This window comes from Apostichopus japonicus, chromosome 12, assembly GCF_037975245.1.
Source record: "Apostichopus japonicus isolate 1M-3 chromosome 12, ASM3797524v1, whole genome shotgun sequence".
NCBI lineage: Eukaryota > Metazoa > Echinodermata > Holothuroidea > Aspidochirotida > Stichopodidae > Apostichopus > Apostichopus japonicus.
Window position 1 is genome coordinate 19,150,081 of NC_092572.1, and position 25,141 is coordinate 19,175,221.

Sequence of the window (25,141 nt, forward strand, 5' to 3'; positions counted from 1 at the left end):
AGCCTATATGTTCTCTGTACTTTGAGTTTTATCAAAAGGCATGATTGAAATATTATAGTGCGGTCTTTTTCCAGGTTATGTATACTGTTGTAGTATGTCAATGTACTACTGTCCTTTTTCCAGTTGCACTGTTGCGTGATGTCGATGTAGTGCAGTCTTTTTCCAGGTTACACTGTTTTGTGATGTCAATGTAGTGCTGTCTTTTTCCAAGTTACACTATTGCGTGATGTCGATGTATAGTATTGTTGTTTTTTTCAGGTTACACTATTGTGTGATGTCGATGTAGTGCAGTCTTTTTCCAATATACACTGTGCGGTCTTTTTCCAGGTTACACTACTGTGTGATGTCGATATAATACATGTCTATTTCCAGTTACACTGCTGCGTTATGTCAATGTAGTGTGGTACTTTCCAGTTACACTGTTGCGTGATGTCAATGTGATCCTTGCTTTGGTATTTCAAATATTATGAATTTCGTGTAATCTATTGGTATACCGTATTGCACCTTTCGAAGATAAATAAGGTACATCAAAATATAATCTAGGTGTTGTAGAAGAGGATAGAATCTGAGACATCATGAAACTATAAATAATTAATTTCAGCTAAAGAGTAACTTTTAAACTATAATTACAACTAAAAGAAAAGCAGCAAAACGGCCCAGTTTAGTTACAAGTATTCAAGCATGTGTACAATGAAAACACTTACGACACCTTTAGTTATGTGTGGTCGGGTATGAGTCTGGAGGGGGGAGAGGATGCCTCCTGGTCCCCGACACCTCCACCCTGACGTAATCTGCTAGATTATGGCACTGAACTTGCACCAGCGGGACAGTTTCATTGGCGTATACCTTCTCCCTACCTTCTAAAAATGAGGGGAAAAAAACACATTAAATTTGAGAGACAAAATCATGTATATAAGAAAAATGATCTGTAACAATATGTACGCATGGAAACAATTAAATGGTTTATTATATCACCTATAGTTCATGAAAAGGGGGGGGGGGCGGTGGGAGTTGTGGAGGGGGTTAATTCAATTACGTGAGAATATCACATAGCTAATCGGTAAGAGTAACAACTCACAGGTATAATAAACTAATGCTTTGTGGAACTCTTGACTTCCAGGTTTTTCCTCAAACAAAATAAAACCTGTTGTGAACATGATATGGTCAATCTTTATTACATGATGACGTCACCAACCCAGTCTTATCGTAACTTCATTCACTTTTTTACATAAATTTTTTATGAAATCTATCAAACAAAAACTCTTGAAAAAATTAAAGGAATTTTTAACCACATGATTGTTGTGTGTGCATTGTCGTTTATGAAGTATAACGTCTTACCTTTTATCGAGGAATAAATAGAGGGCGCTATACAGCTTCTTTTGACTGACAATGCCGACGCTTTGCTTTCTATAGCATGAAGTTATTATTTACTCGTTGTATATATATATATATATATATATATATATATATATATATATATATATACAATGATGTTTATTGTCGATCATACGGGGTACCCACCTGTCACTGTACCGTGAAAGTGAAAGCTAGTTGCTTCGGTAACGCTTCTTAGGCGTACGGTCATAACAGATAAACTTCAGAGAGTGATAGAATGTAAAAACTAAGCTTAAGCCCAGTCAGAAGCCAATACTCCGTGACCTGCACTGGTTGCCTCTTCATCTTCGCATTCACTACAAAGTCGCCCTTCGTGCTTTCAAAGCTATCCACGGTATGGCCCCTGGCTATCTGACAGACCTCATCGTCTCCTACTCACCACAACGTTGTCGCCGCTCGTCGTCCGAAACCCTTCTCTGCCGTACTCGCAGGTGGAACACAAAATTCTATGGAGACAGGTGTTTCAGCTCTGCCGCTCCCGAAGTCTGGAACAATTTACCAACAAACATCCGTAGAACACCTAACCTTAATCGTTTTAAGACAGATTTGAAGACATTCCTTTTTAGCTGTTCTTAAACTGTCAACTATACTTCTTAGCCTGGTTTAACTATGTTCCTTTGTACTTATTTTTTATTGTACAGCCTTTGAGATTACTGGGAGGCGCTATATAAGTATTACGTTTTATTATGATTATTATTATCAATATTATGTAGTATAATGCACTTCCATGAAAAAAAGTCACCATTATACCGAAATAAAACGTAAAATTTATCTCTAACGCAATGTAAGATACAACACAATGGTCTTTATTTCGAGCGTTTCGACTCAAATTACGGATATAAGTAGTATAAATATTTCTATTGATATAAACATGTCTTATTCTGTCTTTCGTTTGTGCTCGTAACATAGCTAATACAACCTACCTCTCTTCAACGGGAACATATTTACGAAACGAAGAACCACCAGGGTCACTTTGAACATTAATACACAGTATTTAGGTTTGTTTGTTCCACTTATTGTAGAAGATATTGAGACGAAATTTAATGATTGCACTTTTAATATGTAAGGAAGTGTCGTGGACAAAATACGCAAAGACGTAATATTTTATATTTTACCACTGCTGTTCGGTGGCGCCATTTATTTAAACATGCAACTATACAAACCCAGATACAGATCAAAATCAACATCAATAATTTAAAGGGCAATGGCTATGAATAGTCACCGGACTTTGTTGCCCGTCTGTAAAGAAAAGAATTTAAACAATAATAACATATCTAAAAAAATATATATATACAATATCTACACATCCTAGGAACAATATTATCATCAAATAAAACCAATTCCAAACGAAATACACGCAATGAACATCATTATGAAATTTCAACGAGCAGTGGTGTTAAACTAACGCAGAACAATATTTTAAGGTACAAGTGGTTGCGACTATTACGTCATTGATACGTCAACTTATAACAGCAACTCAATACTAAATAAATAAAATTAACTATATACTGCTTTAACTAACAAACACATACAGATTTAAGTGATTTAACTCATCCATTGACGGAGGTAAAAGTCACCTAATTCATCATCTCTGCAGTGCAACAATGGTGAACGAAGTTGTTTAGAAGCCATTGCAAGCACAGAAACCCAGTGACAGATTTTTATTTTTGTAATAATAATAATAAGAAGAAGAAGAAGAAGAATAACAAGAAGAAGAAGGAGGAGAAGAAGAATAATATTAACAATAATAATAATAACAATAATCATTATCACAATAATCATAATCATAACAATCATGATAATCATAACAATCATGATAATCATCATCATAATCATAATAATAATAATTATAACAATAATAACCATAATAACAATAATAACAACAATAATTATAATAATTATAATATTTATAATACTTATAATGATAACAGTAATAACACTAATAATAATATTATCAATAATAATAACGATGATGATGATACTCATAATAATAATAGTGATAATGATAGTGATGTGATAGTGATAGTGATAATGATCATGATAATGATAATGATATATCATTATGAATTCCGGAACTGATTGAAATAACATTATAACCTCCTTTCGCCCATTTTGTATTTAAGCTATAGTGTAAGCATAGGCTCGTCTATGTCCATATGAATATACTATTGCATGAACATTGCCATTTCCCTGGATAGCCAAACGATTAAAGCCGACTTCTAATATTGTTTGAAAAATAGACCATTCAGAAGAATCTTTATCAATAAACTTCCAAACAGCACGTTCATTAAGGGATAGTTGCAATATATCGACCTCTGGTGGTAACCACACAGTGAGGTAAGTTGTAGTATTTGTGTCCGTCATATCAAAAACTGGGAACAAGATCTCATTGCTAATACGATGATGTTCTTGACTCGGTACTTGCAGCATTACAGGACTTGTGTGGTCATTCATCACGGTAAATTGAACAACCAAAACTTTATTTGATGCGACTATCTCCAGTGGATGAGTCACATTTCCGTCCACCAATACTTCCAAGAATTCCCCGGCTGCAAGAGTTGTTTCATTGTGATTACCGCCGAGTTTCCACGTAGTAATGTTGTTCGTAGAACTCGACAGAATCCTAACAATATAACCACCTGCGAATTTGGGGTCAACCAGCTGAGTTAACGAAAAAACCCTACCCCAGTCTTCGACGGGCTTTAGACACTCTGCAATAGGGTCCGTGCTCGGTGTTGCTGGTATACTAGCTTTCGTGTGTCCACTGAAAACAGAAATCGGCTTGTTGGATGTCAACTGGACACCAGTCGGGTCAAACTCCAAAGCCAGAGTGTACGTTTGAAACTTATTCAGAAGAATAGTTATATTGTTAGGATACAGTTCCGGGGCGATTGATGTATTCCAGTGGATTTGAATAGATGTGTTGTCGTAGATAGAAACAACAGCAAGCATTTTATGTTTCGGATAGCTGTGGTAAGACATTACCCAGTAGTTAGTACCAATATCGTCCACATCTAATAGGCGGAACGCAGACGCTTGATTACCTTGTTGACACTCAGTGAAAGCGTACGCATGTACCTTACCGATGGCAGATATAACAATCGTCGTATTAGTAATTTCGCCGTATGGATCGCGATTCCTTGGATCGATTTCAGGGTATGCCTCCGGAATGAGAATTGATTGGCCTGACCCGGGTGACAGTGTAATGTTGATATCACTTATGTTATTAGAAAGCGGAAAAGACAGTTTAACAGATGCACAAGAAGATGATGAGTTTGTCAGTATAGAAACCCGATGAACTGTTCTAATTCTTCTACCACAGTGAATCGGTAAAAATGTGAATGCATACTGTACTTCGTAGTGACCTATGATAAAGTCAATCAAATAAACAGGAAAAATGTCAAATATCAACAGGTCGAAGTCCCTACAATCAAAGATTATGCAGTTATGCGATATAATAAAACTGCATTGTTTAAGGCTATAACACATGAACCTGTATTCAGAGGCACTGGGCGAGGGCCCGTCCAATCTGGGAGTGGGGACGTTGTGGATGCCGTGGATATTATTTACAAAGACATTGAAGAACAGTGGGACCTGAGACTAGGATTAAAGAGAATAAACCACAAAATCAGTTCTAAACGTCCCGAGAAGAGTTATACTCTGTGCGTTCCATACCAAAAAGTCCAGTATTCCAGTTCAGAATTTGTTTCAACAAAACAGTGACAAATTCCAGGCCTTCTTTTCTTAGAACTTTTCGCTCTTCCAAATAAATATTTAAATTGTATTTTTATGAACAAAATTATCAATTTGACTTCCACTTATTATTATAATTTTTATTTTTAAATTGTAACAGTTTAAAAGTTTTAAAAAGCAGGAATCAACACATATCTAGCTTGTTAAAACCGCCACTATTCAGTGGTTAATAATTAAATATGATCATGAAATATATATGTTGGTCTTAGCTCTTGTAATTTTGTGACAAATAATGTACGTTGACAGTTTTAAGAGTAAGCTTATGTTGAACTCGTTAGTCGACAGATGTTAAAATGTTGATTTTCACGCACATAGAATCTTACAGTAAGAGTAATCCCAGTTAAGGAGATACTCTATCGCTATATCAAAGTTGTCGCAAGCTCATCAATGAATAAATGACAAAATGCCAAGAATACTTCTAGCAGGCAATATGTTCAAAGTGTATTTGAAAATGTGGAAATGGACTCTGTGCACAAAAGATAGAGAGGAAGGAACAATATTTCGAAAATCATGCTGCAAATGAACGCTGCGAAAAGCAATTCTTGGAGGTAGTTATAGAATATAGTGTATGTGATCCACTGGAGTAACCAAACAGTCGCATACACGACATAAACAATTACAAACCATAGTCATGCTGTGTTTCATCGCATGAAGCCATACTATCTTCTTCAAAGACCGCGACGTTCGAACTGTGCGTCTGCATTTGATTGTATAGAGCTAGTAATGAGAAAAAAGGAGCTCAAATCATCAAATCAAGAAATGAATCACAAATCAATCAGATTTGCGTCAGTTTAATCCCTTATGGTCCGGGTTAGAATCCAGTTGGAGACTGGAATGTTCTCTAAGCTGAATATTTCCAATATCAATATGTTCAATTTGCCTGGTTGGTGAGTTCCAAAAGAACATAACCGGTCGTGAAGTTTTTTTTTTGTGTGTGGTGTGTTGATTTTTTTAATTTAATAGATTTATATATATATATATATATATATATATATATATATATATATATATATATATATATATATATATATATTTATTTATTTATTTATTTATTTATTTATTTATTTATTTATTTATTTATTTATTTATTTATTTATTTATTTATTTATTTATTTATTTATTTATTTATTTATCAGTCGTACCACTAACTGCTTAACCTTTGTTCAAAGAAAGTATTGATGTTGCAGATCTGTACTTTGGAGACTTGAACAACAATCATATGCCTTCTGGCGAGTGACATTTGGCGAGTAGATTTTTAGTCATGGTCGCAAAAGTAACGAGTACTTTTAAATAATTTGTCGACGCCTGAAAACCTTGAAAACATGATTTCTCATGGTAGAAATCATGGATATTCTTCATACATGGATTATGGGTTTGCCATATTGAGTAGAAGAATCATATTGCTTGTGAGGTCAAATCTCCTGTAGGTCACCAGAGGTCAAACTCTGAAAACCCTTTTACATGATATCTAACGATGGAAATCGTGGATACCTCTAAAACTTGGTGGGTGGATTCATAACATTGGAGTACAATACCCCTATTGTTTTGGTGGAGGTGTGTATAGCCACGTACAGTAGACTGACCTGTGTTTATCACGCCATAGTGTACTTGTAACAGCTATAGTTCTGGTTATACTAACAAGCAGAAGTCTAGTGCATTGAAGTCGTCGAAACATCAATGCATTTTGCATTCTGGTTAGAGGTAGTTATGGAATATAGTGTATGTGATCCACTGGAGTAACCAAACAGTCGCATACACGACATATACAATTACAAACCATAGTCATGCTGTGTTTCAGGACATGAAGCCATACTATCTTCTTCAAAGACCGTGACGTTCGAACTGTGCGTCTGCATTTGGTTGTATAGAGCTAGTAATGAGAAAAAGGAGCTCAAATCATCAAATCGAGAAATGAATCACAAATCAATCGGTTTTGAGACAGTTTAATTCCTTATGGTCCGGGCTCGAATCCAGTTGGATACTGAAATATTTCACTAAGTTTAATATTTCCAATGTCAATATCTTCAATTTGCCTGGTGAGTTTTTTTTTTCAATTAAAGATGATATAGCGTCTCATCGATTACTTCAGCTGTAAGATGACTACATTAAACTTACATTCTGTTGTGATAATTTGTCTTCTGAAAGACGTGTATTAACTTTCAAGCAATTAGGTATACGTCCAACATAAAGAGCCCATCGATTACCTGATAACGAGAATTGGTTGTAATCATCAAATTTGTAGACTGGAGAAAACGTATGTGATTCGATCTCAGCACATGGGACTTGTTTAGCAGTCTTGGTCTTTTCATCTACGCTATCAATGACGTAACACACTGACCTATCCTCATCACCATCTGGAGCTGCACAAAATAAACATTTTGATAGAAACTTCTTTACTAAATTAATTAACGTTCTTTGCTTAATTAAGTAATTTTCTTTGCTTAATTAACGTTCTCTGCCTTAATTAACGTTATTTTAGAGGCTCTGGACTTGGAGCCACTGATTCCCAAAAAAATTAGTGAAAAGAAGAAATTTTCGATATTATTTTAAGACACTAACCGCAGAACAATCATGGATCTACCTTGACTGATCAAAACGTCTTTGTTCTAGAGAATTGCAGAGTAATTAAGAGCAATCTGTATAAGACATCCAGCACATGTGTGCAATATATGGTGGACGTTTGAACATATATACTTTATGGTTAAACAGTGCAAACTTTAAATATTCCTTTCACTATAAGTCATACCATTCATCTCAGATCCACGAGTAAGATTTCAATTTTAGCAAGTTACAATGACATATGGATTGACATTCTTGTAATAGAGATTCCTGTTGTGTTATGTGACCATCATTTTATCTTTGCTGCTTATAACATGCTGTGCCCGGAATAGAGGTTGCAAGGTGATATGTTGCTTTGTTAATTGTAGAGAGTGGCCATTGTGCCATCGGGCGATCAGCGACATGTGGGTATGTAACGGCAAAGGTTATCGGGCGGTACATGCTTCTACGTTATTGCTGTTGCAGGTCTCTAATTCTATCGGAAGAGTTCCTAATAGCTTTCCTCGACGAATGACACCTTCTAGTATCCATTGCATTTCTTTTTTGATTTTTTAACACCAAGTTGTAGAATTATTACTTTGAACCGTCAAGACTAGTGGTAAGTAAGCTTAAATGCTTACCGGAAACTATTCGGAACACGTAGTGTCGTGAGTACAGGGATTAGGAAGCTTCCAAAAAGTGTGGGGTGGGCACAACATCAGAGGCAACTTTTCATTACACAACCATCACTCGTTATGCTATAAACCCATACACACCGGTAACATTACTTGAATATATATGATGTGATAGTATGCTATCAATACTATTATGGTGCGCTGCAACATTGATTTTATTATTTATTGAGATAGTTTATTGTCAACCGTGCTTCAAAAGATATGGGATACCATTTTAAAAATAGCATGTACAGACTAAAAATTAATAATTAAGATAAAATATTAAAATTAACGAAGGCTTTATAAGATATCCAAAAGAGAGTTCTTCATCAAAGGGGCACATTTTATTTTGCCAGTAGGGCACATTTGCTATTTTGGGAAAAAAGTGCCCCAGTGCCCCCCCCCCGGCTCCTGCCCCCTGCGTAAGTAAGTTTTATTGATGGCGTTAGCACATGTAAAAAACAAATGGATGAGTTGTCATATCGATAACAGAGATCGGAGTCTACTTTACATAAAGTCCTGCTTTCTTCCTTAATGTCCATGCTGAGTTATAGAAATTAATGAAGTAACAAAAAAAGGATATTATATGTTAGACACTTACCAAAAGTTGCTTTCGATGGCTTCCATCCCTCCAGTACCACAATAATCGTCAAAAGTCGTAGTAAGGTCATGGTATGTTCCATCTTCGGCGACAGCTTTTAACTTTCAAAGAATGTTTGAAAACTTTCAGTTGAATATCTTCTTTGGACGAGCTTGAGATGCTATATGTTCAAGTCAGTTCGCTGAACATAGAGATGAAGCCAAACGTTACATGATCATACTTACGAGGCAACATTGCTACCGATATAACTAACTGAGGAGAAAACACTGCAACTAAATTTGCAAAACTCGTGTTCAATTGGCTATAGTGGCAAGCACATTCCATACCGGAGACGGATACAAGAATTCAGCCGATTCACACAGAGATTACAGTAACTACTGAAAATCTTAAAGTTTTGTACCACAGTAAAAACTTGATCGTGCTGACAAATCTGATAAATCGGTAGCATGTGCAGATTACAGTAAGAACCGAGGATATGTGTAATCCCAACAAATCCCAAAAACTTGATTTGTTGGAACTACACATATCCTCAACACTTACTGTAATCCTAATAGCACATGCTACCGATTTATAGCACGATCCAGTTTTTGCTGTGGCACAAAACTTCAAAACGTACAGTAGTAACTGTGTTCTCTGTGTGTATCGGGTGAAGAAATACAAAACGTTCCGTCCACCGATAAAGTGGCAGCAGAAATGATGTACAAATTAATCCGTGGAATACTTCAGCTGCATCGCTAATGGGTATTAACAGGAGCGCATGCTATACACCTCTTTGTATAAAGTTGTCATTAACTAGCTTTATTGAAACAATGCGAAAGTTACATTAAAAAGAGAAAAATATTGCACAGTGCTGTAGTTGAAAACCTTACTTCGATATATTGCCCCTAATTATAAATGTTGGTGATTTGAATATGATCTATGTTTGACAGGCTAAATCTTCAACTATATAATCAGTCCAGGAAGTTGGATCACTCACAGTGATGTCATCCGGGAAATACTCTCCAAACCTTTACTTTGGCTCTTATAAAACTTGTTGTTGAGTTATCCTTGAAACCTGGTACATTTGGAATGTATGCTTATAGCTGTCAAAGGTCTATGGCCTTAGAATTTAATAAAAATGTGTCTCAATTTGCAGAAATATTATGTCCATATGTGGAGAAATGATTGATAAACTATAGAGAAATAAAAGAAGGTATTGACCGAATGACATCATCCATTCTGCTGTCGCCAGATGCATTTGCAAAATATCACAATAATGAATGGTTTCCATTCGTGCAATAGTGCAAACATTCATTCGTTAAAAGATGTAATTTGTTCCATTCAACTCGGCTGCGCCTCGTTGAATGGAACATTCCATCTTTCAACTCATGAAATATTTGCACTATTGCACTCATAACCATTCATTATTTTTATAAAATGTAAGTGTCTAGGATAAAGCCAAGCAAAGTTACTAACCCTGTGCAAAATAAACCTCTACATTCCTTAGAATGAAACATGGAAATTGGTCTACGTTTGAAAAGTTAACTTGGCAATTTGCCAAGTAATCCTGAGCATTTGATTCACAGACGGAACATTGCCAAATAAATGAGACGAGTATGTCGTTGCGTGATCCTCTTTATCCTTGAAACTCCTGATCTAATCCGTTTCCTTTTAAAAGCTTTAATTTGAAGGGATCACACTACCGCTATTGACCAATCAAATAAAATTAAAACGTTGTGGGACCATGTAAATGCTAGAATAATTTTGTGGTACATTGATATATATATATATATATTGTATACGTCCGGGATGTACTACAAAAGTATGTAAGTGGTTGGAATTAATCTTTCGAACAGGTTATGGGAAGGTCACAGAGAAGTCTAAGCACCATCTTATTAAATTATTGATGTAGGCATATTACATATAGAGTAAATTAAGAATGCGGCAGAATATCAGTTGTTACCTGTAAGTGTTAATATCATGTGCAATGATTAACTATCTAAATGTATTAACCATCGCCATAGATTAAACAACTTTAAAGATTGAATTTCAAACAAATTTAGGGGGTCTATAATGTTGAGTATTGTCGAAGTCTTTCAATTATGTCTTAGTATAGCAATATCAAACCCACGATATATGTCCCTTGGCATACGGAGGAGAACTTTTAGTGCATCGTTTTAAAAGATTTACAACTCACCCGTTCAAACGGACAGACTTCCACGATGTGCAGTGTATAAACTAACAATTTTGTCCCTCAAGAAACAGAAGAGTCATTTTTCCATTAAACATTTAGCATAGAGCACATCCTTTACAAAGCAAATTGAACACATGGAAACGCAAATGTGATTCATAATTTGTAATTTTTTGAATAATTCTGTGCATACACATGGCAGCTACACACGGTCATTACTCATGTCCTGCACAATTCTATTATCACTGAAAGCACTCAAATCTAGAAATAAAAATTTTAATCAAAACGAGAAATCTATTCAAAACCAAGTCAATCCTTTACGAAATCAATAATAGAACCGAACCAAAGGGAAGCTATATCGATTTCGCTATACGTCAAAACTATACGCCAAGTTACGTCCGTGTTGTTTATTTAACTTTATTCTAGCTTAAGTATATATTTTTTCCCCTAATTTTTTTTATCGGAATATATAACGACGAAAATTCGAGATGGAAGGTTGAATAATGAGTTAAAAAGTTCGAGATATTAAGGTAAGAAAAACATCAAGGAGCACGCTTTGAGGATGGTCTCGGGCAAGCTGAGAAGTGTCAGTCCAGGTAGTCATGGGGCTATGCAGCGCTTTTCTTAATGTGTCATATGTTATTCTATTTAACAATGCATGAAAACAATTGTCATCTTAATGCTCTACTTTCGGTGAAACGTCCACTCTCCTATCTGAATCTTTTGTAATCTAAAATTGCGCTTTTGTGTATACGATACCTACGGTATGGTCGTTATCCTTTGAAAAAGCTACAGTATATGCTGTGTAATTGGGTTTTAAGTGAAAGACTCAGCCCTGTGATATTCATATCGTGTTCTACGCTTATTTTACGGGTTCCCTAGCTTCACGTGAAGTGTGTTATACATATTATCACAGCTACACTGATAGCCACTATAGTGTTGCATCGATAATGTTGAACTTGTTTCTTCGCGACCAGATTAGCAATGCAACAACAGACCTACATCTTGATATACAACCAGTAGTGAGCCGTGTATCCCACTCTGCCGTAATAGACATATCGGCACAGTGTGCACCACTAAAACTTCCCTCCTCCGCTGGTATTTAGAATATATATATATATATATATATTTATATATATATATATATATATTTATATATATATATATATATATGTGTGTGTGTGTGTGTGTGTGTGTGTGTGTGTGTGTGTATGTATAAATATATAGATAATATTTGTCTAGACGTTACGACGTCAAATTTGTGCGTTTTTAGACATATTGACACTATAAATTAGTCATATAGTTATGTCTCTAACAAGGTTGTGCGAGTAAATAACTACCTAACTAGTGCATAAACGAACACTTTCAAAAGTAAAATGCAATAGAATCATTAAAAATAAACATGGAACGCATTCTTTTCAAAGCAAAGTGGATACTTAAAATTCCCATCTATGATTGACAGTTTGTAATCCTGAAAAAGTTTTCTGCATGCACTGACATTTGAACGACGTATTATATTAATGTTATGTGCAGACTGTCATTACACATTTTTTGGAGAATGTTTTCGAGATATTTTCGAAAAGAACAACATTTATGTTTCTATGACAACAATGAATAATGTAATAAATCAATGAAATGTCTACAAAGTTGTAAGCATATCGATCATTTTTATTTCTTCACATATGGAAAGCTTTTCAATTCAAACCTACATTTAGTTGGTTCTTTCTGCCTGTACTAACAGTCGAATTCTACTTAAGTTTGTGGTTGGATTATCACGTATTAAAACCCTGACATTTCGAACGTTTCAGTGATTTTTAATTAATTTTTCTACTATCAAGCACTGTTATTGATCTTCACTGATCTGATACTGAATTTGGGGGAAAAAAGAAAAGAAAAATTAATATAAAAGCCAGCAACAAAAGGATCCTTGCTAAGGTCAGCTTGACCAAAGACCTTGTTCGATGATTTGAAATTAGATCAATTAGTGTTGTTAAATGACATCATTGCGGACAGTTCTCCCAATCTACATCTGATAAGCTGCATAGAGTAACTATTCTGGCATTCATTTCAATTAATTATAATTTAGATACGTAGACTGGTTGACGGGAACAGAATTTCTAATGTTTTGGGGGAATATATATGTCTGGGAGGGTATTTTTTTTTATTTCCGATCGGTTTGGGTATAAGGGCATGAACCTGCATGGAGGAGGTCATGTTTGGTGTAATTCTACTCCGACTAAATGAAAGACAATTCTCCGACTTCACCTTAACCAAAGAACATCAATAGCTTTCCAATTTCAGTTAATGAACACGTGCTTAATTAAAGAACTTTCCCTCTTTCAACAAATTTCTCAGAATGTAGGCTTCTTGAATTACGTTAAGGCATCGTGTAACGTGACCTCTTTACTATTGCATTAACTTTATCGATTATATTTTTCATTGGGTACTTTTTACCTTACGGGTACTTTAAGGTTAACGTACTAAATATACGCTCGAAGGAATACTACTCATAACCATGAATAAAAGCAAATTACCAAAACTGTTTTTAATGACTACAAAATATAAAGCGTGTTCACGACACAGGAAATAAACCACTATAAACTCAGCTTTGCAATCACCATACCGTACTAAATATACGCTCGAAAGAATACTACTAGTAACCATGAATAAAAGCAAATTACCAAAATTGTTTTAATTGCTACAATATATTAAGCGTGTTGACGACACACAGGAAATAAACCACTATAAACTCAGCTTTGCAATCACCATACCGAACTAAATATACGCTCGAAAGAATACTACTAGTAACCATGAATAACAGCAAATTACCAAAATTGTTTTAATGGCTACAATATATAAGCGTGTTGACGACCTTCCTTTTGGTGAACAAGTTGAGATCTATTATAGTAACACAGATAACCAAAAGAGAAAGGTCTGATAAGCAAGATGGATACTGGCAAATTTGTCTTCCTGTTGTTGTGTAATTGTTGTATTCTTTCCACCACCTGTGGGACAGTGATTCAACATTCTCATTCGGGAAGTTGGAAAGTCAACATGGGGTTTTATGACATCAACCGTAACACTGCCGAGGAGTTTTTGAGAAGACAAGTGCATAACTTGGACCAATGTTTTGATGGTGAGTTCTTAAAAGTCTGTATCTTATTCTGTAAGAATAGTATATGCTTCTCATCACGAATCAATTTGAAACAATTTGATTGTGTGTTTAATTTCAGCTAAATCAAACTCTCAGTACACGCAAATAAACGAGGAAACAGAAACTTGTTATTTCTTTCCATTGGATTTCATAACGGTCGTTAAATTATCACTTTGAAACATCAAAGTTGCTGAAATTACGTTGGGATTACAAATTTCCATCTTTCTGACCATATCATATGACATAAAGTTTACAAACGACACTCAATGTTATTATGAAGAGGCAGTAGTGGAAAAGGGCCGGTGCGAACATCCGGGGGACCGGGCCTGGTCAAGGATGTCAATGTCTTGTGTTGATAATCTTATCCTCTTCGTGGTTTAATCAAGTTGAAAAAACTAAGACCGATATAGCTGGAATATTTAATTTATTATAACAGTCTAGTATCGGAACTGTCACTCAAAAAAATTCTCTCCACCACTCTCCCCCCCCCCCCTCCCTCCACCTCCCTCCACCTCTCTCTCACTTCTCTCTCTTTTCTTTGGTACCTCACTCTGACAAACTTTTCCATTTGTTGAATCCACAGATCATCCTCTCGAAATTCCCGTGAGAAACTCAATTCCTGGTGTTACCTCCATTGATGCAGTTGGTATCATTATGTATGGTACGTTTACCCCGGACGTTCTTGATGAAACTGTCAGCCACATGGATGTCTGCACTAACACGTCATCATACCGGCTTGTCTGGATGTTACTCTCAGCATCAAGAAAAACAGACGGAACACCTGTTAAGCAATTGCTGGGTCTCTTTACTGATAGCAAATCACCAGTTGTCAACCCTTTACTGAGTGACGTCACTTACATTGACGCCATAACGGAAGAGGAAGGGGTGATAACAATACAAGACGGAAGTGACGTAATGGTTCTTCAAATTCCCGAGCAAATGTGTACCCATGGAGAAGACAGTAAGAAATTTCAAGATGAATGGAAGGATGTTAGGGATACCTTGTGGAGCTCATTCCCGACACCACTTGATTGGTCAACCTGTGATGACATGAACTGTAACATACCTTTGTGCCACGCGATGGGGTCGCACAAATGCTCACTATCACGCTACAACAATAACTTTTGCATCCGTTTCAATGAAAAGGGCGCAGAGCGAAGATGCAAATCTTTTATGAGGATGACAGAAGCAACGGGAATCTTTCTCAATAAGGCGTTGCTTAGCGACAAATTCCCCCGTGACATGTTCAGTGTGGAATATGTGGAGGCCTATCGTATCTTTGACATCATTTATCCTTGTTTTGCGAATGCAAACTAACATAAAAAATAAACTTCTTATTTTAACTGTTGATGGGTCTTGGGGAAAGTACGTCATGACTGTGAGCTAGGTTTCAGTGCAAGTTATCTGCTTAATATTATCTATTTTATTCGAGTAAGTTAGCAATCGGAAAGTTCGGGGTTCCATCCCGGCCGGGTGATGGTAAGGTAGGCTTTTCATCCAAGAGCAATCTACTGTTTTCCCATCTCACTTGCTAAATTGAAATTTCAGATTTGATTTGAAAAGTTTAATTGGAAGCCACAAGTGAAAATTGTATTCCACATAAGATCGCTAAAGCGTCTTAAAAATTACTGCGTAATTATAATTATAATTAAAAATCATTATTATTATTATTAGTAGTAGTAGTAGTAGTAGTAGTAGTAGCAGCAGTAGCAGTAGCAGTAGCAGTAGCAGTAGTAGTAGTATTAGTAGTAGTAGTAGTAGTATTAGTATTAGTAGTATTATTAGTATCATTATTAGTATTATTGTTTAGTTATCATGCTTTACTTCAAGTCATTTTACCCTTTTTTGTAGCTGAGAAACGGTGATTTACGATATTTTGCAAGCCAGAATTTTATATCAACCTATCAAATTCTTTTAACACTATGGAAAGATGGTACCATTCATGACTTTATGAATGTACTTGGCAAGGAAACCGCTGCCATAATGTTTTAGTTTTCAAGTGTTACCGATTCGATTTATGCACATTAATATGAGAACAACTGATACGAGAGTAATTGTTACTTTAGAGTTACTAAAGGAGCTAAAGTTCATATTGGCTGGTAAATATATTATTGCTAAAATTCCCCCATAACGTTATATTTATTTGTTTCAACGAGTCACAGCATAACGAACGCCCTCCCACAACACATCAAAGAAATCGAGGACAAGGATAACTTCAAAGCGGCTGTCGCCCAACACTACAGCCAGAAACCAATCACAGCTTAAACAAGTCTGCACCACCCTACTCGTTTTACCCCTTTTAGGGGAGTTGAGTAGTATCACTCCAGATCCAGATAACGTAGCATTTGTCTTTCAGCAAACTAATTATCTATAAACGTAGGTTATGCTTTGTCCTGCTTATGAACTAACCTTTTAAACTACGGTACCGTATATTAACTATAATAGCTATCAAGTTTTCTTTACCTACTGTACATACTTCGTGTCTGTTAGGTTACAGGGCAAACTATCAGTTTATTGTTATTTATGTTCTTCTAGTGTAGTTATTTATGTCATACTTCAAATGATGCTGCAGCTGACGTGTTAATACCTTTGGACGTTTTCGTCATTCGACCGTTACAAATTCGAACCGTTTCAATTATGGTGTATGTGTCATCAGGTCCTAAAGGTGTTCACTGTCAGTCAAACAAAACATGATATAGGCTAAAGATAACTTACAAGACATTGATTAGGTTAAACAAATGGATTGTTAAAGGGTGTGAAGACTCGCGCAAAAAGAAATGTCTAATGCCGGTACTATCTGACGTAGTTACGAATGAGGTGTAACAGAAGTGTTAGACACCACCATCGATCCCAGAAAATACACACACAGCTTGCTACCGTCGGTAATTGTGTACAATCAGTACATACAGCTGCGGTCAATACCCACAGCACAGTGTACAAACAGTGTACAAACGATACAGCGATGGACATCTCAGGTCCAGCTAAAAATAACAAGGCATTTTGTAGCGACAGGAGAAAAACTTCACTTGCAAGCAACTGAAAGTTAACTTTTTAAAGATGGCGGCACGCTATTTGGGGCGAGTCTTCAATGCCTTTAAAGCATATTGTACCTTGAAGATACTATGTCATGCTAAAATATATGGCAACTAGAGGGCTGTTGAATGCTTTGAGTGTTTTGTTGTTAAGATTGAAATGTGAATAGGACAGGTCGGCTATTATCGAATCAGATGTACGAAAACATTAATTAAAGATATGTTGCTGATGTTCAATCCCATTAGCAAGTTACAAACAAGCAATTACTTAGTTGGTTAGGGTTGTTCATATATCATTCACCGTACTCCAAGGGTACTTTAGCGTTGTGTTCATAGATGGCGCTGTCAAACATGTATATCCATGCATGGCAATGGGTTGCAAACATTTGGTTTTAAGTCTCACATTGCAGTTCATGTTGACACTGCTCCGTCAATCAGTCACGCGATTGCTTGCCCACATCAAGTTTGTAACTACAAGGCGGGTATCAATCTTCTTCGGTAGGGGCTCCTAAAAGAGTTAACCCGCGTTGGAATGATAAAACATAAACGCCTAAACATGGTATTACCACACACTCCGATAACGTAAAGTTGAAATTTGAAATAATTTTTGAATAATATTCGTTTGCAATAATATTAATAACACCACAAGTCAGGTATCATCAATGATTCATCACAACACACCGAAAACTGATTTTTTTTTTTTTTTTTTTTTCAATGTCGCCGTCTGCATACAATACACAATCAAGTGTATTATAGTCCGTCCAAAATGCTATGAGGACGTGTTTCATACTTGAAGATCATGCAAGCAAACAGCAATATCTCTTAAAGTCGAACAAAAAATCGTTCGATATTTATATGCGTATATCGACATTCAATTTGAGTTTGAAAATCCTTTGCTTATTTTCACATTAAATTTCATGGACAGTTTCTGTGAGTTTATATTGTTGGCCTATTTGTACCTGTACCTTTATTTTTAAAATCAATAGAAATTCATTTCTACTTCAACAATTTAACTTATACGTTAAACTGATTTTTTAATTATAAAAATCCACCGAAGCAGAGTTCATTATAAAATCAAACAATTCGACAGTCTTCTAGTTAATTATATTTATAATGCCCCTTATGAACTATCGTAGTTAATTGGCACCTACACAAATTAAAATATGGGACTTTGGTTATACTCAGGGTTATAGCTAGGAGATTGTGAGTGCTGGTAAAATAAATTTGCGAAGCGTAGCGAGCGTAGCGAGCGAAACGAGCGTAGCGAGCGTAGCGAGCGAAACGAGCGTAGCGAGCGAAGCTCTCGCATCTCACGGCCGGGGGTCCAGGGGCCCGCTTAAGGGTGATTTTTGCTACTTTTCAGATTTACAATTGGTAAATAACAGAAAAAGGTGACGTTATTATCATGTTTTACGGCAAGGGAAAGATAAATTTGTTACTTTTGTTGTATTTCACAAGCATTTTACTATTTTTTGTGCCGGCCGGTGGACTGTTTATTCACTTCCAATGCCGACCTGCAGGCGTGAGTGGCGGTTACCACCGGCCGCCGCCGGCCGGCGTGGCTATAACCCTGGTTATACTGTATACTGTTTTCTTGAATTTACAACATTTTTAACATCAATACGCAATAATAATAATAATGCATGAGTGTTATAGTTCCATGCAAAACAATTGTTATAAATGTAAACAATTTTTTAAAGAAATTTAACGAAGCCAGCCGAGAGGGATGTCTTAATGCCTGAAAGTCACTTCTCACAGTAAAGTTTGCAATCACGCGTAAGTTTCTGATTGGATGGAAACGATTTTCAGTTCAAACCGAACAGTGTTCTTTAATTAAGTTCATTGATTTGGTGCGCTACCGCTTTACAACCTTTGAAATCATAAAAAAAAAACTTTGAGTTTCATTGAAATTCATTGCATATACATATTATCGATCTGCTCTCAAACTTGGGTGGATATGGTGGAGGGGGGGGGGAGGGCGGGTCGCGAATTTTTTTTTCCCAAACAGGTTTGCAATTGTGTGTAAATAGTAGCTCATGATTGGTCGGAGAAGTTACGTCATCACCATAGAAACCTTCACTTCGAGGTTCTGAATCCATTCGTTGCAACGAAGATATACCCGTTCAAAATTACCCGCAGCTTTTCGTAAATATATGTAGATGTGTTTGGAATTGGTTTAGAAATATTGAGCACACTAGTATTGTATGATCTACTTTGATCGAAGATCTCTGTGAAGGCATTAATCGATAACATCGCACAGTGAAAGTTTCGTACAGGGGATAACATATGCGCTGTAGGCCTATATGTATTAAAACTGTGTATAGTAAAGGCTTCATAATTGACGCACCCCCGTAATTGACGCACCTTCAATTATTACTAGCAACGATACAGCAGGCCACTTAAACTTGTTGCAGTCTAGCAGAATTAGATATTTCATGAGTTTGAATCCATTTCAGCTATTTGCTGACCAAATTGTGGCACTTGTTAAGCTTTTAAAACCCTCCCCCTAGTTTTGCACGTTTTTTGGGCATTTGGAAATCTTACACCTTAAAAATAACCAACATTACCTCAATATGATAACACTACTCTCTGGGGTGACATCCCTATGTTCCGACGTCTCTATGTTCCGACGTCTCTATGTTCCGACGTCTCTATGTTCCGACAAATTGTTTGGACTCTAATTTTTTTGACCAAATTTTAGTCGGACCCCATTTGTGACCCAATTTTTTTCGGACCCCATTTTTTTGGACCAAACTTTTTGGGGACCCAATTTTGTGGGACCCATATTTTTTTGTGCAAAATTTTTACCAACATGTTTTCGGACCAAATTTTATTCTGACCAATGTTTTTTGGGACCCAATTATTTTTGGACCAGTTTTTTCGGACCCAAATTTTTTTGGGACCCAACTTTTGGACCAACATGATTTCTGACCAATTTTTTCCCTGACCCCTAATTAGATCCCCAAAAAATGGGTCCCAAAAATTAAGTCCGAAAAAATGGGTCCCCACAAATTGGGTCCACAAAAATTAAGTTCAAACAAAATTGGGTCCACAAAAAAATTTGGGTGAACAAAAATTGGGCCAGAAAAAAATTGGGTTCGAAAAAATGGGCCCGAAAAAAATTGGGTCCAAAAAATTTGGGTCCTAAAAAAATGGGATCCGAAAAAAATTGGGTCACAAAAAAATGGGTCCGAAAATGAGTCCAAACAATTTGTCGGAACATAGAGACGTCGGAACATAGAGACGTCGGAACATAGAGACGTCGGAACATAGAGACGTCGGAACATAGAGACGTCGGAACATAGAGACGTCGGAACATAGAGATGTAACCCTCTCTGGGACCTGACCTGTCAGAGCTTAGATGCTCAGAGCATAACAAACAGCATCTAAAGTCAATGGATGTATACTAAGGCCTACACTACAGTTAGCTTATCGACGAATGTGTCAATTTAGGGGTATGAAAGAACTTGACACGGCAGACATTTTGTGGTCAAATTCTGCTCAATTGTACGGTGCATAAGCACAGAACCTTAAATATTTTGAGATCATAACATTTCTGAGGAACTACACATATGAAAAACACATACAGTTGAGTGATTTGGATTTTTCCTTGATAGACATCGTTGATCAAATCCTTAAGTGCGTCAATTATGAGCCCACCATGCTACACAGTGCAGTGACGGAAATATATCATACTGTACACTATACTGTTTTGCGTATATTCATTCAAGACTGTACTCGCGTCGTGAAGTTGATTTTGTTGTAGGCCTACCCATCCCACGAAACGAATTCTGATTTCAATAGAACGGCTGACGAATCTTGGATGACGTAAACACGAACCCGATAGAATGTAGCATATGTATCATAAGTAAGGTCAACAGGTTATCCATGCATTAAAAGTCAAGTTAGGGCGTTTGCAGGGAAATCGCGTAACAAGACTTTATTAAGTGTCAGTGTGTAACTCAGTGTATGCCTTCGAACTTCCAAGCGATGGTCATTATTGATGCTGACGTCACGAGCAATCTGATTGGCTGAAAACTCCGTAATTGCAAACCTGTTTGGGAAAAAAAATTGTGGACGGGATTTGAACGGCGGACTGCTTGTCGATTACCCCCTATTGAATAACTTGCGAGGATTATATACTAGTGTGGAATTCCAAACTGTCACAGTCACTCTGTACACAATTTCTCCTTGAATCACCTCGTAGAAATAACACTACTGATTTAATTAAGTTACCTCATGGTCGCAGTTCAAACCTCATATTTGTATACCATTGTCTACTGATTTTGCAGGATAGTCCTCCCCCCCCCCACCCCACCCCACCCCGCGGAAGTTGCTTCATTGAAGGAGTAGTTAGTATACACGAGAAATTATATTATTCAATAGCGACCTCTATTTATGAAGTTAAACAGCTCATGTGTTACATTTCTCACAAATTTAGAAGCAAACATAACCTGATTGGTTGGATTGATTTATCATTGCCATACCACTCACCATATTGTTGACTGAGTGTCACGTGAAAAGAACAATGATGAAAAGAACAATGACGAAAAGAACAATGGACTCGAATAGGAATGTATGTGGTCCACTTGTCACTTAATATAGTAGCATCGTTTGACAGCAGTCAACAGTATGTTCATTTACCACGAAAAAACTAAAATAGTGTAAGGATTTCAGAATTGATAACAAAGCGTACCTCTACGAAACTGAAATTACCTTTGGAAGAGGGTAAGAACGTCGGGTTAGAGAAGTGGTAAAAGGGTGCGGAAGTTGTCCATAGCAAAACACCTATGTCACTTAAAACAACTTTTCGAGATGAGTTATTTCTTTGGAGGGGAAGGAGGGAGGGGGGCTACCAGAATTAAATGCCATGTCAAAATTATTCATTTTATCTTGACTAGTCAACTAACAAATAAAAGTAGGAACATTTTTTTCGCTTTTACGTGTGACGTATATAAACACTGAATGGAACAGTTAAATTACTACGAATAAAATTTACATTTTCTTATTTAACGCTTCCAAAGCCACTTTCAGTTACACGCATTGGCTTGTGAGAATGCGTTCTCTTGAGTTTTGTTAGATGCCTTGAAACACGTATCACATAAGTTGAAAACGCTGCTCTGATTGGTTGTTTCGCGGATGCGTAGTAGAAACCGTGGTGGGTTACGGACCGTTGCTTTGCCATAGATGCGACCCGTCTCATCTCGACCGTTGTTACGGGCAAAACATCGTCGATATAGTCGGCCAGTTGAGCTTACGACAGTCAGATTAATTTAAATTGGGATAAACAAAAATAACGTTGATCACGAACCGACTCGAAAGTGCCGTTAAGTGGAATTTCGTGGTAAAGTCGGGCAGTTTGCATATGGGTTAAAGATTACGATTGAAAATCATGGGTTTAAAACACCGTGTGAAAAACCATTAAATATGTGATATCTCCCAACTGAATAAGAAATTTCTTAATTATTATTATTTGGAGGGGGGGGGGGGGGCTTTTCATGACAGTTATGTACGTATTGTATGTATTTTAGATCCTCCTGCTGGAACTCGCGAAGAAGCCATCATTGGATTATCAAAGCCGCAAGCTGACCGAAGTCAGTCTCTTACATTCATATTTAACGTCCATGATTATGAATTGTCAATCGTCAACAACTCTGTAACTGGACGAAATACATTAATCTAGGAGTGACTCGAACTCGGGACCTTATGACTGAAAGGCACCGGAGTTACCCACTGAGCTATCATTCCATGATAGCTATCTCTATCACATTAGATCAATAACGATGATTGGGTTTTTGTCTCATATAAACTTCAATAAACAGTTTTAAAAGTTTGTTAGCCTGAAGGAAAAAAAAGAACAAAGGTCCGATGCGATATCCACCACATATAAAACTGCTTGAGTCAAAGCAGCTCCAATTCTAGCATGCCGAAAACCATCATTGTTTTTTCTTCAAACGGTACTTTCGTGGCGGTTCTGATTCAACGCCAGATGGCTCTTAGATATCAATGAATGAATATAGTGTATCAGTGTGGGCCAATTATTCCATCATGTCCGTAAAGGTGCCGTACCTCAATTGACAATTGTACTTTTCGTTGACTTTCACTCTTCTAAATTCTTTAATTTTCAAGAACGTCTTATATAAGTTTGTTTTCCACAATTAAGGATCCTTCCCACATGCAAAAGTTTATGGCTTGAGCTATTTTCTTCCTTGGAAATTTTAACCCAAAACAGCAGATGGTTTAGCATCATCTTCCCAACCACCCATGTTTCTAGCTCTCGAGTTAAATGGAAACTTCCTGTTAGACCAACCAAAGTTCTAAAATTGCATTAATTTCATACTCTTAATCTCTCAAATGTTCCTTAATTTGATGATGACGTCAGCTCCTCAGTGAATATACCTTTGGTAATTTTAATTATTAATGTTAATCAATAATTGTAATTAACTCAACCAAAACGTTTTCTTTCATTATAAACGACAGAACATCCTTAATTGGATATTTGTCCTCGGATATTCGTCCTTGACAAATTTTACAAAACATTGTTTGTCACATGTCATTTGAGTCCATGGCAGGTTCTTATGTTCCCCCATTGAGTTTTGTGTTGCATCTGAGGAACTGATCTATAATGGTCTGTGTATTAGATTAGGTTAAATGGTCCAGTCACTTTAACTGACGAGCATCAATTGTCTCACGGTATCATTTCTCAAAAAATTGAATGTGGTATACATCTACATACATCATATCAAAAAGTCGTCCACGAGGGGCTTTATGGCCCAATTTCGTAACAGCCCCATTCAACATCACAACACGGTTGTCTTTTCTTAAATACATTTGCATTCTTAAATTTGCTTGTCTTAAAAGGTTACTTTACCATACTACTTTTCGAAAACAGAAGTATATATGTATGTATGTATTTTAGATCCTCCTCCAACTCGCGAAGAAGCCTCATTGGCTTATCAAAGCCGCAAGCTGACCGAAGTCAGTCTCTTACATTCATATTTCGGTTTGATTCAAGTCGGTTTATTCCACGCTGGCAACCGGAAATGAAACAAACCTGGTGGTCCACCCCGGTAAGACCATATTCATTGACCCTCACCGTTCCTCAATCGTCCGTCTAACTCTTGACATATGATACTATTCCATGCCCCCATTGCCCCTCCTCCCCCCCCCCCGTCCCGTGGAGACCGATATCATAATTCCATAAACTCCTTCTAAAATTGTCTTGAGTGGACAAGAATCGCCAGTTACGTGGCAAAGGCGATCCGCTGATGTCATTACTAGCATATAATATTCAAATGAACGAGTGTAGACGATGTATTGATGTATGTATCACATCAGCATCCGGTCAGGAGCAATAATAACCCCCACGATACACACACATACACCCACACACACCATCTAAATAAGAAATTGAAGAGAATCCAGGTTCGCTGAGTGATGAAAAATTACCCTGCAGTAACTTCGCAGTATCAGTATGTATTAATAGTATTGTATAGAAAGAAAAGAATAACACATTGCTCATTTGTATGGGTTTCTTACACTACCACGTTTGTTCCACCACCGCATCTCAACAAGAATAGAAAAACAAACAAATGGTACCCATTGTTGATTACAATCAATATCGGTGTCGAGAAATCAAGTCATGCAACATATTGTACGCAATTGTGTATCAGGCAAATTCACGACTTAGAATAAACTAGTGTTACTAAAACGATCAAGAACTGCGATAATCTGAATGGAAATATGGGACCAACTTATCCCTAATCAAGAGTAAACGGGACCTTACAATTGTCGGACAGCAACACATGACCGTCAATATGGTAC

The 25,141-nt window shown here is 36.7% G+C and overlaps 3 protein-coding genes across 4 annotated transcripts in view; 2 read left to right on the forward strand and 1 right to left on the reverse strand.

The window, feature by feature from the left end:
- The window catches only part of LOC139977250 (uncharacterized), a 131,404-nt gene that overhangs the window by 14,472 nt on the left and 91,791 nt on the right, over nucleotides 1-25,141 (forward strand). The window lies entirely within an intron of this gene.
- LOC139977816 (uncharacterized) lies at nucleotides 3,043-9,290 on the reverse strand. Of its 2 annotated transcripts, XM_071987474.1 has the most exons (6): nucleotides 9,186-9,290; nucleotides 8,962-9,062; nucleotides 7,353-7,508; nucleotides 6,926-7,018; nucleotides 5,773-5,865; nucleotides 3,043-4,760 (listed from the first exon to the last, which is right to left on the reverse strand). In XM_071987474.1, exons 2-6 carry the CDS (start codon nucleotides 9,041-9,043, stop codon nucleotides 3,514-3,516), a joined length of 1,671 nt encoding a protein of 556 aa, XP_071843575.1. In that variant the 5' UTR covers nucleotides 9,044-9,062; nucleotides 9,186-9,290; the 3' UTR covers nucleotides 3,043-3,513. The 2 variants fall into 2 exon arrangements, with proteins under 2 accessions (XP_071843575.1, XP_071843574.1); XM_071987473.1 differs by lacking the exon at nucleotides 9,186-9,290 and having other exon boundaries at nucleotides 8,962-9,138.
- LOC139977913 (uncharacterized) lies at nucleotides 14,057-16,620 on the forward strand. Its single transcript, XM_071987637.1, has 2 exons — nucleotides 14,057-14,267; nucleotides 14,869-16,620. Exons 1-2 carry the CDS (start codon nucleotides 14,078-14,080, stop codon nucleotides 15,600-15,602), a joined length of 924 nt encoding a protein of 307 aa, XP_071843738.1. The 5' UTR covers nucleotides 14,057-14,077; the 3' UTR covers nucleotides 15,603-16,620.

Excerpts from the sequence above, each read along its gene's own strand:
- LOC139977816 (XM_071987474.1), bottom strand. The coding sequence starts at position 9,043 with ATGGAACATACCATGACCTTACTACGACTTTTGACGATTATTGTGGTA. Across the intron at positions 5,866-6,925 it reads TGAAACACAGCATGACTATG|CTCTATACAATCAAATGCAG; the intron begins GTTTGTAATTGT and ends TCTCATTACTAG. Across the intron at positions 4,761-5,772 it reads TGAAACACAGCATGACTATG|GTCACTACGAAGTACAGTAT; the intron begins GTTTGTAATTGT and ends ACTTTATCATAG.
- LOC139977913 (XM_071987637.1), top strand. The coding sequence starts at position 14,078 with ATGGATACTGGCAAATTTGTCTTCCTGTTGTTGTGTAATTGTTGTATT. Across the intron at positions 14,268-14,868 it reads CTTGGACCAATGTTTTGATG|ATCATCCTCTCGAAATTCCC; the intron begins GTGAGTTCTTAA and ends TTGAATCCACAG.